Source organism: Schistocerca americana, chromosome 3, assembly GCF_021461395.2.
Source record: "Schistocerca americana isolate TAMUIC-IGC-003095 chromosome 3, iqSchAmer2.1, whole genome shotgun sequence".
Lineage (NCBI taxonomy): Eukaryota > Metazoa > Arthropoda > Insecta > Orthoptera > Acrididae > Schistocerca > Schistocerca americana.
The window spans coordinates 982882646-982898602 of NC_060121.1; the positions used below are offsets into that span (position 1 = coordinate 982882646).

The 15957-nt window shown below is 41.7% G+C and overlaps 1 protein-coding gene across 1 annotated transcript in view; it reads left to right on the forward strand.

Annotated features, from left to right (window-relative positions):
• Positions 1 to 15957, forward strand: part of LOC124605475 (intraflagellar transport protein 172 homolog) — a 320057-nt gene that overhangs the window by 199284 nt on the left and 104816 nt on the right. The window contains exon 21 of the mRNA XM_047137189.1: positions 7805 to 7951. Coding sequence (XP_046993145.1) covers positions 7805 to 7951 — 147 coding nt within the window. The remainder of the gene's footprint in view (positions 1 to 7804; positions 7952 to 15957) is intronic.

Below are 15957 nucleotides of genomic sequence, written 5' to 3' on the forward strand. Positions count from 1 at the left end.
CACAGAGAGGCCATAGAAATGCAAAAGCACAATAACAGCTTTAACAGAAAAGAAGAATGATTTAAATTAGACATGTTGTGAACCTTAGTGCTAAATAAGACAAACCAACCATCTCATCCCCACTACAAGTTCAATAATGTATGGCAGTGCAACTCTGCAGTCATTGGCAGCGGGCCAATGAATGATGAACCGACCATTTCATGCGCACGAATAAATTGGTATTTCTCTTTTAGATGAATCTGATGATGATTATAATGATCAAAACCCGTAACTGAATCAAATAAAGAACTTAGCAACCAAAGGCTGTTTTAGTTTTTATGAACTCTTATTCCTACAGGATCAAATAAAATTAAATTCAGAATTCAATTCACTTTCATCTGCATTATCCACATTGTGGTGACAGTCTTCTAGGACCACTGCCATGATCCACTGAGGTGTCAATAACCACAGGGAGCACAGTGCATAATATCTGAATATTCATTTGAATGCTACTGGGGTGAAGTGTGGTGTTTGATGATCTTTTTTCTATTTTACAGTCAAATATTTAAAAACAGGATACAAAAATGCAGCAAACTGTACCTTTATCACTAAATGTGACCCTTCAATTACTCTTCGATTTTTACAAACAGTATTTATTACTTTTTTTGGCAAATATAATGCATATGTTTGTCTTAACATTAAAAATTCAACTGAAATTTGAAGGCATGTGTACTACCATTACGCATTCCCTTTTGGTGAAACAAAGTGATCAGTAAATACATTTTGCACTTCATTGGCTGCAGTGGCCAGTTCTATATGTTTAGGTGTTCCAATGATAACATTTGTTGTGGCCAATCTGTCTTTCTGCCATTCTCCTTTTCAACACTACATTTTTGTGCTAATGTAGAATACACAAAACTTCTGCACATTTGAGAAAAGCTTCCAGCAACTGGCAAGTTCAGCAAGTACTTGTAGCAAGATGCAAGAAACTGTTTCCTCTAACTTGTGGAAGCTACCTCTGGAAGTTGGCGAAACTTGTGGAAGTCGACATGCTGGCATTGTTTTCATGTAAAAGACGTGAGGAAATTTCCTTGTTAGTGTACACACACCTTAACAGTGTTTGGTCCTTCTTGTCCTGCTGTCCACTAGGTGGTCGAGATTTAGCTGCTCAAGGCCATCCTACTTTTCAACGGTGCCCTTGTGGTATTATCTGGCATATGAGGAGGATTTCTTTGGTGACACATCGTTAGTTTCGAGTGGTCTCAGTCATGCTCATTTGAGTTCATATCAAAAGACTGTGCATGCCATCCATTTAGTTAACTCCTGTCTCTTGGAAGAAAGTATTTTCAAAGTGGGAGAGATGTGGTTGTGCATTATTGTCTGTTAAGACTGCTGAAATATTGACTCTTCATCTGGATCCTGTCCCAGTACTGGACAAGGCCAAAATTACTATTGATACTGATGAGTGATGTTCAACTGGCCTGAAACATGAATGACTCACTTTTACGCTAAACCCATGGAACTACATGTCTCAGATATGCATTGTCACCTGACCACCTTGATGCTTGTCAGATGTCAGACAAATCCTGCACTTGTTGGTGAAGAAAAACTGACACCATTGGTCTAGGTTCTATTCTAGAAATTCCTTAGCCTACCTTCTTCATGCTCCATTGCACTGGCAAGTTTGTACTGTTTTTTGTATCAGATACCTAGGGGGGCAAATTGATCATGCAGAAATGGTTGTGTATTGCCTGAGTTAACATGGCCTTTCCAACTGCCTCCAGAAAAGGCAGAACTGAGCAGGAGAGTGCAGTGATTAGCACACTGGACTTGCATTCAGGAGGATGACAGTTCAATTTTGTGTCCAGCCATACTGATATAGATTTTCGGTAATTTCCCTAAATCACTTAATGCAAATGCCGGAATGGTTCCTTCCAAAGGGCATAGCCACTTTCCTTCTCCATTCTTCCCTAATCTGAGGTTGTTCTCTGTCTCTAATGATCTCATTATTGAAGGTGGGATATTTAACACTAATCTGCAAAAAGGGAGAGTGCAGTTGTTACACTGTTCTTGGGATACCTTCAGGCCATAATTTGTAGCCGGCTATCTTCAGCTGATGTTAATTGTGGATGACCATTATTAAGCAGATCTTCAGTATTTCTTTCATGATAGTGGTAGAATGTTGGAATGAAGTTGCTGAGGTGTACACCAGTTAAGTGGCTAATTTCGTGTGCTGACAATCTTTCTTACCATGAAGTAACAATATACACATGGACTAAACTTTAAATGACTCTTCAAAGCATGTCGATAGGCTGATCATGGTACACAAGCCACATTGTCTCTGTCATAGATGCAGACACAGAAAATTCTACTAAGCTACACCTCCACTAGACAGGTGGCTCCAGGTAATGATTTCCTGTGATCAACAGAGTAAGTCATGAGGTTCATACAAACCTGTTTTCGATGAATTTATTTGGAAACCTTATTTTACAACAGAAATCACAAAGTAAATTCCACCAATCTGGTGGCATATGTTGGTGTCAGTAGACATAGTTTGTACTGATAATACACTACTGGCCATTAAAATTACTACACCAGGAAGAAATGCAGATGATAAACGGGTATTCATTGGACAAATATATTATACCTGAACTGACACATGTTTACACTTTCATACAATTTTGGCGCATACATCCTGAGAAATCAGTACCCAGAACAACCACCTCTGGCCGTAATAACGGCCTTGATACGCCTGGGCATTGAGTCAAACAGAGCTTGGATGGCGTGTACAGGTACAGCTGCCCATGCAGCTTCAACACGATACCACAGTTCATCAATAGTAGTGACTGGTGTATTGCGACGAGCCAGTTGCTCGGCCACCATTGACCAGACATTTTCAATTGGTGAGAGATCTGGAGAATGTGCAGGCCAGGCCAGCAGTCGAACATTTTCTGTATCCAGAAAGGCCCATACAGGACCTGCAACATGCGGTTGTGCATTATCCTCCTGAAATGTAGGGTTTCGCAGGGATCGAATGAAGGGTAGAGCCACGGATCGTAACACGTCTGAAATGTAATGTCCACTGTTGAAAGTGCCGTCAATGCGTACACGAGGTGACCGAGACATGTAACCAGTGGGGCACCCCATACCATCACGCTGGGTGATATTCCAGTATGACGATGACGAATACACGCTTCCAATGTGCGTTCACCGCGATGTCGCCAAACACGGATGCGACCATCATGATGCTGTAAACAGAACCTGGATTCATACGAAAAAATGACGTTTTGCCATTTGTGCACCCATGTTCGTCATTGAGTACACCATCGCAGGTGCCCCTGTCTGTGATGCAGTGTCAAGGGTGACTGCAGCCATGGTCTCTGAGCTGATAGTCCATGCTGCTGCAAGTGTCGTCGAACTGTTCGTGCAGATGGTTGTTGCCTTGCAAACATCCCCACCTGTTGATTCAGGGATCGAGACGTGGCTGCACGATCTGTTACAGCCATGCGGATAAGATCCCTGTCATCTTGACTGCTAGAGATATGAGGGCGTTGGGATCCAGCACGGCGTTCCGCATTACCCTCCTGAAACCACCGATTCCATATTCTGCTAACAGTCATTGGATCTCGACCAACGCAAGCAGCAATGTCGCGATACGATAAACTGCAATCGCAATAGGCTACAATTCGACCTTTATTAAAGTCAGATTGTTATGGTACGCATTTCTCCTCCTTACACGAGGCATCAAAACAATGTTTCACCAGGCAATGCCGGTCAACTGCTGTTTGTGTATGAGAAATCGGTTGGAAACTTTCCTCATGTCAGCACGTTGTAGGTGTCGCCACCGGCGCCGACCTTGTGTGAATGCTCTGAAAAGCTAATCATTTTCATATCACAGCATCTTCTTCCTGTCAGTTAAATTTCGCATCTGTAGCATGTCATCTTGGTGGTGTAGCAATTTTATTGGCCAGTAGTGTAGATTTAGTCACTGCTACTAACATTAGGAGTAGACCCCTCCTGGTGTGTGAGTAGGCTTGAAGTAGTTCATAGGATGCTCACATAAACAACAGGGTGGTGGTGGGGCTCTGTAGGTTAGCTTCATCTTCTGTTGCTTTCCTTTCATAGAGTGGTTCATTTTATTTTATTTGATAAATAACTGTTGTATGTTAGAGTTTGAGGTGGTGTTATCAGGCCCTGTGGGAGAACATCAATAAATAATCACCAATAAACTGTCAGGCCTAGTGGTCCAACAGTAAAGCACATGCTGGAAGCTGGAAGGTCACAGGAACAAATCCTGGTTGGACCATGGATATTTCAATCTACAATTAATGTAGCCTTCGTAGCAGGATTACTGGCATAGGCTGGAGACATGCAAGTCGCCGAAGTAGTGTTCAGTTGAAAGATTTGCGCGAGACTGTTGAACCGTACAGAATTATTCTTATACCAAGCTTGCCTTTGAAATTCACACTTTAAAAAGTTTGTTGCTCAGAATATAAGTGGAACAGCATTTACGTAAACACCAGGTACACTCTATGGCTTCAACCCACAGTTCAGTCGATTATCCAGCACAGTACTGCAGTGCAAATTTTCTACAATTTGTATCCTGCATTAATGAGGCCTCTTTGAAATGGGTGGTGTTTTCAATTACTGCTAACCCATGTCTGTAATGACAAAAATCCATTCAGCATTATTGTCTCAGTTCATCAGCGATGAATCTCTATCACCTTGTGGGTTGGAATTGTACTAGACCAACTAATAAGACCTTATTTGCTGCTGTCCTGTTTGAATGGTGGACATTATCTGTTGTTCATTTGGGATATGCTGTCACTGTTGCATCTTGTTGTGTATGAGAGGATGTGGTTTCAACAAGACCATGTACCATTCCACTTTGATATTAATGTCTGTGAGCCCCTGAGCATTTGAATGACAGATACCCTCATTGTGGGACCGGAGAAGGAGATTCTGTTCCTATTTCTGGTATGTCAGATCATCTGTTGCTGCCTTGAGAGACTAGGCTAACCTGAATGGCTACTGTTTCAAAATAGTCTATAATTTGAAAATATCAGAAACTGTGGTAACACAGACCACACACATCCCTGTAGTCATTGACATTGCTTGGCTCTCAAGGGAAGGAGAGCTTGTGGTGTACACTAAACTATGCCTCCACTAAATCCCAAACCTCTCCATAGATTCACAAAGTGAAGGGGTATGTTTAACACATTGGAGCCTAACGGGCCAGCAATCCAGTTAATACCCAGATCCTGAGGAAATTTGCTACAATTTACAATGTTTTAATAAATTTACTAATCCACTTACCTCTTTCGACAGTATATCAGCTAAACCTTCCATCCTTCCTCTTTATAAACATGTATACGTTTAGCACAAATAAATTATACAGGGATTTGTAGATATTACTCTAAAGATACTGTTTTTCAGCATTTTTACTTTTCCCCGAAGCGGACAGAATTTTCGTAAGTCATAGGGAATGGTAGGCTATTGACTGAAAATCACTTGTCAGCAGAAAATACTAAATGCTTCATTTATAGGTAAAGTGTTTTATTGGGCTATGGTTTTTTTCTCATTTTTACAAATTAGATAACTACACTCGGGTATGAAATGCTTCAAAACACTTAGAAACACGAAGGCCTGTGTTACATGGCCTACAGTAGTATATGGTCTCTTTCCTGACTACCTTTCCTGCAGCTTTTCGTTGTTCCCAACAGAACTTGCATCTTCTAGCTGGGTTTGTTTTCTTTTGTGTTGGTGGCAGTTTCTCAGGGAAATTATGTGCTGTGAGTCTCTTTGCACTTGCAACTCCAGATGCGGAATGTGTGTCTTTATTTAGTTCTGCTCCTCCTTTTTAAACCAGATGCTTTGCTAATTTACAAATAAAAATCTGCTAGAGCACACTTTTTTGATATTTTGGTATTGTGAATAACGTTGGCATTCACAACTGCCCGCATACAAATATGGAAGAAAATCTTTTTCCACCATTTTACAGTCTTTCGCTGGAAGGGATAGTAACTCATCAGCTGGTCTCCTCTGTCAACACCTGTTTTAGACAAGTTGTAGTCTAGTACAACGTCTGGCTTTACTACCTCAACATATCCAATCCTGGATTTTACACTGACATGTGAAGCAGTCGTCTTATGCTGTGTTGACAACATGTGTACATCACATTTGTCTTCCCATTTCAAGCAGAAAAGTTGTCCTTTGAGATGAAATGCCATTTCTCCTTCCTTTAGTTTTTAATTTATTTAGTCTCTGGGCAAACCTATCCTTTTCTTCATCACAGTTCCAACTCCCAATGTATTTCTTTCCCATAGTTCTTCAAGAACTGCAGGATTTGTATAAAATCTGTCCATGTATACCACAAGTCCTTTTCCCAAATAAGAAGAACATAGCCTCAGCAGCAGGGATTTGACAGAAATGTCAACATTGCCCTTTCCACCAGTGTAAACTTCAGCATGTAACCTGTTTGAGCATCACTTACAACATACAGTTTTATTCCACATTTCTTTGGTTTGCCTTTCATATAAATACGGAATCCAGTTCTCCCATCAAAATGACATATTGCTTCATTCACAGTCAGATCTAGTGATGGATAAAAGTCTTTTCTGCATCTTTCTGTGAAAAAGTCCCAAAAAGGTCTTGTTTTATGCAGAGGGTCATAGCCTGGTTCTTGTTCAGGTATCCATAGTGCATTATTGTTCACATGCTGCATCCTGAATACGGCAAAAAATCTGTCTCGTGACATTAGCTGAGAAGCAAATGATGAAACAAGCACAGGTTCTTCAGACCAATAATCCCTAAGTTTACGTTTCTGTACAACACACATATGCAAAATGATTGCAAAAAATTGATATACTACATGTATCCTCACTTCTCTCCATTTCTTCCATAAAAATTTTGGTTTGATTCTGTTCTGACGGCGAAGTTCAGAAATAGTATCAGTAGCATATATATTTGTCTTTGATTTTACTTTTAGAAACATGCAGTGATCAAAAAATTGCAACTAATACTCCAGTTCTGTTGACAATATATTGACAGGAACCTGAATTCCACTCATTTCTTCAAACATAGGTAATTAGTGAGTGCATCAAAATGACACCATTCATTATGAAGGGGAGGCTGTTGAACTGTATGACAAACCTGACTAATACAAACTTGTGCATTAGCTTCTTCATATTCACTACCATCGTTTCTATCAGCAGCACAGCTTTCGCTCTCCAGTTCACGTGAGTCATTGTTATCTTCTGAAAAATCGCCAATGTCGTCCAAAAGATCCTCAAGTTGTGAGCCATTGTTCAAGAGTTCTTCAATCTCTAAGTTTGGCAAGTGATGTCTCATAGCCATATTCACTACTTATATGTTATTACATATGGGAAGGATGCACACAATAGCACAACATGGCAGCCGACATAGGAGAAAACAACCTTCAACAATATTCCAAGCACGTGCGCAGTTCATGTAACACTGGTACCACTCACAAGAGACTGGCGTGCACTAGCCATTAACAATGCAGTTACGACAAGACAAACAATTAGTCTCACCGCTTACACATGTAAAACACGTGTATAAATCACAAATAAATAAGTCCGAACTGAAGAACATATGACATACGTCAGTTGGATTTTGTGGTTAAAACATAGTGAACGTATCTAGTACGCCCATCGGTTCCAATGCTTTAATTTTCTGTTTCAGCTGAAAGAGATGCCAAGATTTTTGATGAATCATTTTATTTGTGTGTATTTATAATTGTGGATTTCCTTTTGTTAAGGTCTGCAAGCCTGTACATCAATGTAATCATAACATTCCAATTTAGGTAGCAAAAAATCATGGTGGTGTCCAAGCCAGGAATCAAGTGGCTTTCTTGTGGGCCAAATCTCTTGGAGGGGAATCAGCTGTGAAATTACTTTCAAAACTTAATCTATTGGAAGTAAGCATTGATTATGCGTGTGAAACATACCAGGTATGTGAATGACTCACTCATTTTGCCACTTTTAGCCAATTGTAATTATAACTCAGTTTACTCATAATCAGCCAAAATTATAATTCTATTTTATCTTCCATTAGACACAATTATTTTATTTAAATTATATCTGAGTTCATCATTTGACTGTTTTGTTTCTGTAATCATGAATCCATGTTGATGCTAAAAGGTAATGTGAACATATTCTGTGCCTGAGGTATACAGCAAAGTGCTTTCCGGTAACGAGTATCAAAATGTATGCACAAATGTGCTGTTGCAATGGTTCGCAAAGATAAGCTTAATAGCATATGTGCAAAAGATGCCATTCTTTTTTTACTAGCAGAATGCTTCATACTCTAACTTTTATTTGTAAACTTTGAAGCATACTAGCAAAGTTAATGTCAGTTAGTATCTTATTCAATCTTTTGTCCATTATGTTCAGTAGAACCTTCAAATATATGGAACAAATCAAGATATGAATTAACTTCTGTTCTTTTTTTAGTTTACTGTTGAGATTTTCAATGTTGTCATCATTAGTGCCTTTTTTATATGTATTCCCGCCCCCTCCTGCTAACATAATAATTTTCATCTTCTTTCAGTGCCTGAAAAGAATGGTTTGTCGGAAACGACAAGCTTCAGACTGATGTATTACACATAAAGTGAGACATGTTCATTTTAATGTTGTCAATGCATGATTTGCTTCTGTTGGCCTTTGTAGGGGGTTCATTTATCAGGAAAATGAAAATAATATATTAAGGGAAGTTCTGGGAGAATGTAAACACTTTAGGAGTAAATGAGACCTCTCACCAAACAGCAGAAATGCTGAACGATTGACAGACCTACAACCAGAATGAAAACTTGGCTAGCTTTCAGAATAAATTCTTTAATGAGCTAGAGTACAATTACATATATGCGTGCACATGCATGCATGCATACATGCTCACACACACACACACACACACACACACACACACACACACACACACACACACACACACACACACACACCTCACTATGAAGATAGTGTGGGGGCAGTCATTGGGAGGGTGTGAGAGGACAGAGGAAGGGGAACCATTGCTTAGAGGATGTTGTGCAATGAGTTAGCTGAGGTTGAGGCCAGGAATATTCGGAACTGAAGGATGTGTTGCAAGTACAACTCTCATCTACATCGTTCCTAAAATCTGATGCTGGGGGAAAGGTTGTGAAGCAGCCATTGAACTTGAGAATTTTGTGTTCTGCAGCATGTTGTGCCACTGGGTGATCAACTGTGTTGTTGTCTACCATTTGGTGATGGCCACTCTGGTGGAAAGCTAGATGTGGTGGCCATTCACTCTGATGAATAGCTGGTTGGTTGGTGTGTTGAAATTATAGGAGATCTGTTAAATGACGTGGCTGCCTTCACAGGTGGCCCTGCCTCTGATGGGATAGAATAAAGCTGTGACATGACTGGAGTTAGATTTGTTGAATGTGTGAATCAGGCAGCTAGGTCTTTCATGGGATACGGCCCACATGACAAGCTTTGGAAGTGTGAGTGCCTTAGGAATGGACCAGGATGTTGTGTAGGTTGAGTGGGCAGCAGAATACCACTTTAGGAGGGGTGAGAAGGATCGTGGGTATGATGTCTCTCATTTTTTGGCATTATGATAATTAATCAAAGCTCTGGACATGGTTCATTTGCTCTATTCAAGGGTTACATTGGGTGTTTTGAGGGAGGGGGGCTTCTTTGCAGCTGACTCTTGGGGATGGTGAGAGTATTATGGGTGTATGAGGATATGGCTGGGAAATCTGTTTGGGGGAGGGTGGGTGGGGGGGCACCTGTCTGTGAAGACTTCTTGTGAAATCTTCAGCACACTGGGTAAGGGAATTCTCATCTGTCCAGATAAGCTGTCCATGGTTGGCCAGATTATATGGGAGTGATAACTGTCAAAATTCAGATATTGTTGATGGTCTGTGGGTTTCACAGGGCAGAGATATGGCTGGAGCCATCGGAGAGTTGGATATCAACATCCAGGAAGTTGGCACATTTGATTGAAGAAGACCAGGTAAAGCTTATGGGAGAGAAGATGTAGATATTGTCAAGGAATGGCCTCAATCTCCACTAACACAGTGTCCCCACACTCTTCCCAAAAGTTTCCCCTTACTCTATCCCATCACCCTCTCCCAATCCAGGCCTCCATGTCATCTTCACAATGCGCTGCATCAACTCACTGGCTGCATGTGTTGTATATCTGGCCCATGCACCCACCACTGCCATTTCCCTCATTTCTTTCCTACACACCTTCTGCCTTCCTCCAGGCCACCAGCTGCTTATCCTCAGCACCTCCTCCTGCTTCCCACCTCTTTCTCCCTCTATCCACCCCACTTAACACAACCTCTTATCCCAATCAGCCTGTGAAATTGCAGTCCCAGCATTATGCGTCAAGTCAGCACAATGTAGGTGCACACGTGTGTGTTTCTGTGTGTGTGTGTGAGACACACACACATACAGGTGCAGCCATGTACCTGTGTGTGTGTGTGTGTGTGTGAGGATTTCTTCCGAAAGCTAGCAAAATTCTTTTTGTGTGCCTGTTGACAATCCAATGCTTCTACTATCTGGTGAGCGGTCTCCAATACTCTGAAAGTTAAATTAAACTGATATAGTATCGCTGTTAGTTTTTTTGAGCTGGGGTCAGTAGACAGTGTGTCAATATTTATATATCCTGCTAGTATGATGTTAACCCAGCCATTTGTACTGCAATGTTTATTGTTCATGTGAACAAGCAATTCATTAAGGGGCTCTGGAAAGATTCAAAATTATGAAATGTTCAATTTTTGCTTTTTAGCATTTTAAAAAGCTACAGACTTTCCCCTTCCAATTGAGATATAATTTATTCAGTTCAGAAGACTACAACTATTTTTAAAATATTTTTGAAATATGTTCTGCATGGGTATGACCCACTGTGGCTCTGTTAAATTGCTATCAAATGTTGTATTCCTGAATCTACATGCTCATAATGAACATTTTAGTTGTGTCAGAGAAAATAAGTGTTACAAAATAAGTGTTGTGGCTAATCTGTGATAGAGATGTATTGCTTGCTCGATTGTCATGTGTTTCATGCTTATTTACTCCTTTGTAATCCTGAAAATATTCATAGTGAATTCTGTTCATTGAAGTCTCTGTTGTATTGAAAGGTAATCATGGGTAAATGTAAAGTGATGAGAGATCCTCAGAAGGCTTTTAAGAAAAGGAGAAATGTTGGAAAGACAAAGGTAGGTGTCATTACCGTTAACAGTAAATATGATAACCAAGTGTGTGAACCTAACCTTGCTGGTAGACCTGCCCATTGCAATGAAAGTGAGAAAGAAAGTACTTTGCAGAGGAAACTTGGTTCAGTTAGCGAAAAGTATGAACGTTTTATGGGCAAATCGGATGTGAATGAAATATTTGATATGTCAGTTGTCAATGAGATTGTTGCAAACTGTGTAAGATGTATTCAGTTTAGTGAAGTTGGTCTGGAACTGTCTATAAAAAGTCACATAGGGCATGCCAGTGAAATGGAACTGAAGTGTGGTAATTGTTCATACACGAACACCAGTTGCAACACTATTGCAGTAACTCCAAATGAAGAAAATGGTAGCAAAATCTGTGAATACAACATTAGATTTGTTAATGTCTTGTGTACAATTTGTAAGGGTGCTACTGCAGGTGCAGTTTTCTGTGCCATGATGAATCTTCAAAATTCCCCAACCAAGATTATGAACTACAGGGTGTTCAAAAAGTCTCTCCGCAATGCTGTATGATTGTTAGCTGTGCATTCCGTATGATTGTTCACCTGCCTGGGTTACTTCTCTTCAGATGGTCTCTCCCAACATTCCACTGTTGTGTTTATCTCAGCCAGCATCAATAGTATCATTGGTGTGTGTCGTTATGTGTTGATGTGAACGTTTAACTTTAGTTCCTTTGTTCATTTGTGGTTTTTTTTGTCAGTGTTAAAATGCTAACCATTGAAGAACGTGTGTTTTTAGTCAAACAAGTGTTCAAAGCTGTTGGTAAATACACAGTTTCAGTTCGTCAAACATTTAATTCAGTTTTCCTGGAGACAACACTCCCACATCACGATACTGTGTGAGATTTGACTAAAAAATTTCTAAGTACGGGTTCAGTGACAGATGCACTGAGAAGTGGTCATCCTAGTGTTTTGTCTGATAAAATGTCCATGAGTCCAAACAAGTCAGTAAGAAAATTCGTCCAGGAAATCGATATTAGTGTCAGAATGGCCCACACAGCTGTAAGGAAAAAATTAGAACTTTTCCCATACAAAGTGACAGTCGTGCAAGAACTGAAACTAGCAATTTCTCCTCTGTCAAGGTTGTTTAATTGAAACCCATTTTGTGTATAATTATCTCTGTGAAATTCATGTACGTTGATTACCACAACACTTGAAAATTTTGATCACTCTTTTAGACAGTATGTGAGTTTGTAATAGTTACTTTCTTGGTCACACATGAGTAATTTGGAAGGTCATATCTGAATGGCATGTCAAGGAAAACTGTTTTAGGTGTTAAATAGGCAACCAAAATGTAAGGATCTAGACAGTGTGACATGTGGAGGTTTGGGTCAGTCTTGGCCGAACTGGAGGAGGCAGCTGCTCATGATAAGCAGGATATATGGGTTTGAGTCCCAGGCTGTTGGGTAGAAGGTCTGTACCTAATACAGCTGATATCAAGGAATTTGCAGTCAGTGAATTAGATTTTAAAACCACTTTTTTGATACAATGCAAGGTAGTTTGTTTCTTGAAGCATTTATTAGATGTTGGCTGTTGTTGCAGGCAACATCACTCATTCCTCTTGCAGTTACCACAATATCAGAAGTGGTTATAATGTTAATGACATTGAAACTGATGCATTTCAAAAGAACTAGCTTCAGTATGTACCTTCATAACAAAAACAAATTTTTATTGATATTGACGCCAATGTTATGGCAGGCTAGGACTCTTTCACCTTGCCTTTGTACCTTGAAATGCTGGGTGATGTGTGTTACTTATATTTCCAATATTATTATTACTGTTATTGGTGGGACATTAAACTTTTATCATCATTCCTTTTTTGTTATTAATTTCCATGTTGATATCAGTACTAGGTCATTTGGAGACACCAAAATTCAGTCACTTTTCATGTCTGTTCACACCTATATTGAGAGAGATTAATAATAGTTACCTAACATTTTATGGAGGTGGTGTTGTACAATGTTAATGTATGTTAAAAACTACATTATGCGATATACAGCTGCAGTTGTACATGTTATTGGAGTCTATTAATTTTGATCTAGAATCAGACAATCATCGAGTCGGAAATCATCTCAGCTATTGAAATAGGTTCTCCCTACTGAGACACAAAGTTGGAATATGCTCACTATTTTTTATTTACTCAAATTTGTCATATTTAGTGACACTACCTTTTCCGTTAGATGTATACAAGGCGATATTAGTCTTGGCTTCAGTTGTCTAATGAAGTATGATTCCACAATGCATCTTTGTCGGCTGCAGAAATGACCTGGTTCAATGTGTTTGCCTCATTTTCGATGCTTCAAATACCATTGCTTCGAATGTAGTTTCTTCTTACAGTTTATTAAAAAAAATAGTAACATAATTCAAAATTATTTATGACGGCAACCTTCACATTGTTCTTCTGTCAACACACTACTGTGTTGGCAGAAGAGCCAACACCGTGTTGCTAGAGGAGACTGAAAGGCACACGTTTAATTACACGCAGACTGGCGTGAGGTCTGGAATAGGTCAGAGAAATAAGACTAGCAGAACGGGATGTAACTGGTAGAATACTTAACTTTAATCCACAATTGGTGAACATCTCTCTTGACTGTACATAATTTCCATCTCAATATAAACTGGTAATGGCACCTTGCTAGGTCGTAGCAAATGATGTAGCTGAAGGCTATGCTAACTATCGACTCAGCAAATGAGAGCGTATTTGTCAGTTAACCGTTGCTAGCAAAGTCGGCTGTACAACTGGGGCGAGTGCTAGGAAGTCTCTCTAGACCTGTCGTGTGGTGGCGCTCGGTCTGCAATCACTGACAGTGGCGACACGCGGGTCCGACGTATACTATTGGACCGCGGCCGATTTAAAGGCTACCACCTAGCAAGTGTGGTGTCTGGCGGTGACACCACATTCCTCCTCCACAAATCGGCGATCAGTTGTGTTATAAGGCTTCCGTCCGCCATGGGGAGGACCCCATGTTGACGTATGCGACGAGGTGGGGAGCCTAACAACAGGCGAGGCTGTGCCACCCGCACCCGGCCATTCGGTCCGAGGGGAGCTAGGAAACGCCTGAAAACCTAGTCCAGGGTGCACGCCAACATGCGATGTATGCGCCCGTAGAGAGACAGGAGGGGCCGAAGGGTCGACCTCCATCGCGTCGGGGTACTCGACGGGTGAAGACATCCATGTGGTCCAGATCGGGCAAGTGTTCCATGTCGGAGGACAGCTGGTCACGGGAAGCGATCGGCAGCACGTGACCCAGGGAGGCGCTTGGCGGCTGCAGCGACGCGTCCACTGCGGGCGCCGCCGGCGGGAGGACCGGCGGCGGCGCGTCGCCATGGCGCAAAATGGAAGGCATCATCGGTAACACCTGGGGATGAGGCGAGCCAGTAGATGGGTCCCCAGGGCGCTGACCGGGCGGCACCGTCGCCGAGAGCAGACGGGAGCTGCAGAACCCGTGCGATGGCAGAGGCGCAGCTGATTGAGATGCCGACGCATCTCACCAGAGGCCCCCGAAACCAGATACGTAGCGCGGCCGAGGCAGCGAAGAATGCGCCCTGCGATCCAACGCCGTGAACCTCGATAGTTGCGATAGTATACAACGTCGCCTGGAGCAAAAGCAGGTGGCTGCCGCTGCACAGGAACCTGATGCGGCGGATGCAGCAAAGACATCAAGGTTCAATGAGGACGACCGTGGAGCAACTCAGCCGGCGAGTGACCCATCTCAGGGCTGAGAGCGACACGAGGACAAAAAGAGCAATAACGTGTCCTCCCGAGAATGCGACTCTTTCAACTTCAACATCTGTGACTTGAAAGTCCGGACCAATCGTTCAGCGGCACCGTTTGACTGAAGCGAAAACGGCGCGGATGTCAGATGTTGAATACCATTGGCCTTGCAGAATGACTGAAATTCTGCGGACATGAATTGTGGGCCATTGTCGGAAACAATAGTCTGTGGAAGACCTTCAATGCAAAAGATAGCGGATAACGCTTGTATGGTGGCAGATGACGTCGTGGAAGACATCCGGACAACAAAAGGAAAATTACTGAAGGAATCGACCACAACCAACCATTGAGCATTCCAGAATGGACCAGCAAAATCGATGTGCAAGCGTTGCCAAGGGGAAGTGGCTTTCAGCCATGCAAAGAATGTCTGCGGTGGTGCGGATTGTTGTTCGGCACACGCCATGCAAGAAGAGCGCATATTCGTAATCACAGCATCGAATCCGAACCAAGTACAGTGCTGACGAGCAAGTTGTTTCGTTCGCACTATACCCCAATGTCCTTGGTGGAGAAGCCGTAAGACAGAGGACTGTAACGAACATGGGACCACGACCCTGGACTGATCATTATCAGAATGCAACAGCAAAACACCACGTCGAACAAAAAGTCTCTCCTTGTGAGCAAAAAATCGGTGAACCAACGGATCCTCGATCCGTGACTTGGACAAGGGCCATTGCGTAGCAACAAAACGCAAAACAGTAGCAAGGACAGGGTCAGCAGCTGTGGCTGTAGCTACACGACGAAAATCAATCGGAAACGATTCGACCACATCATCGGTTTCCGAATCAATGAACATGCAAGCAAGTTCGGAAGAATCGAATGCTCTATCCTCAGCAACAGGCAAACGGGACAATGCATCAGCGTTTCCGTGCTTAGCAGTGGACCGATACAAGATATCGTAGCGGTACTGCGAGAGGAAAATTGACCAGCGAATAAATTTCTGCGCTGTACGTGGAGGTACAGGCTTG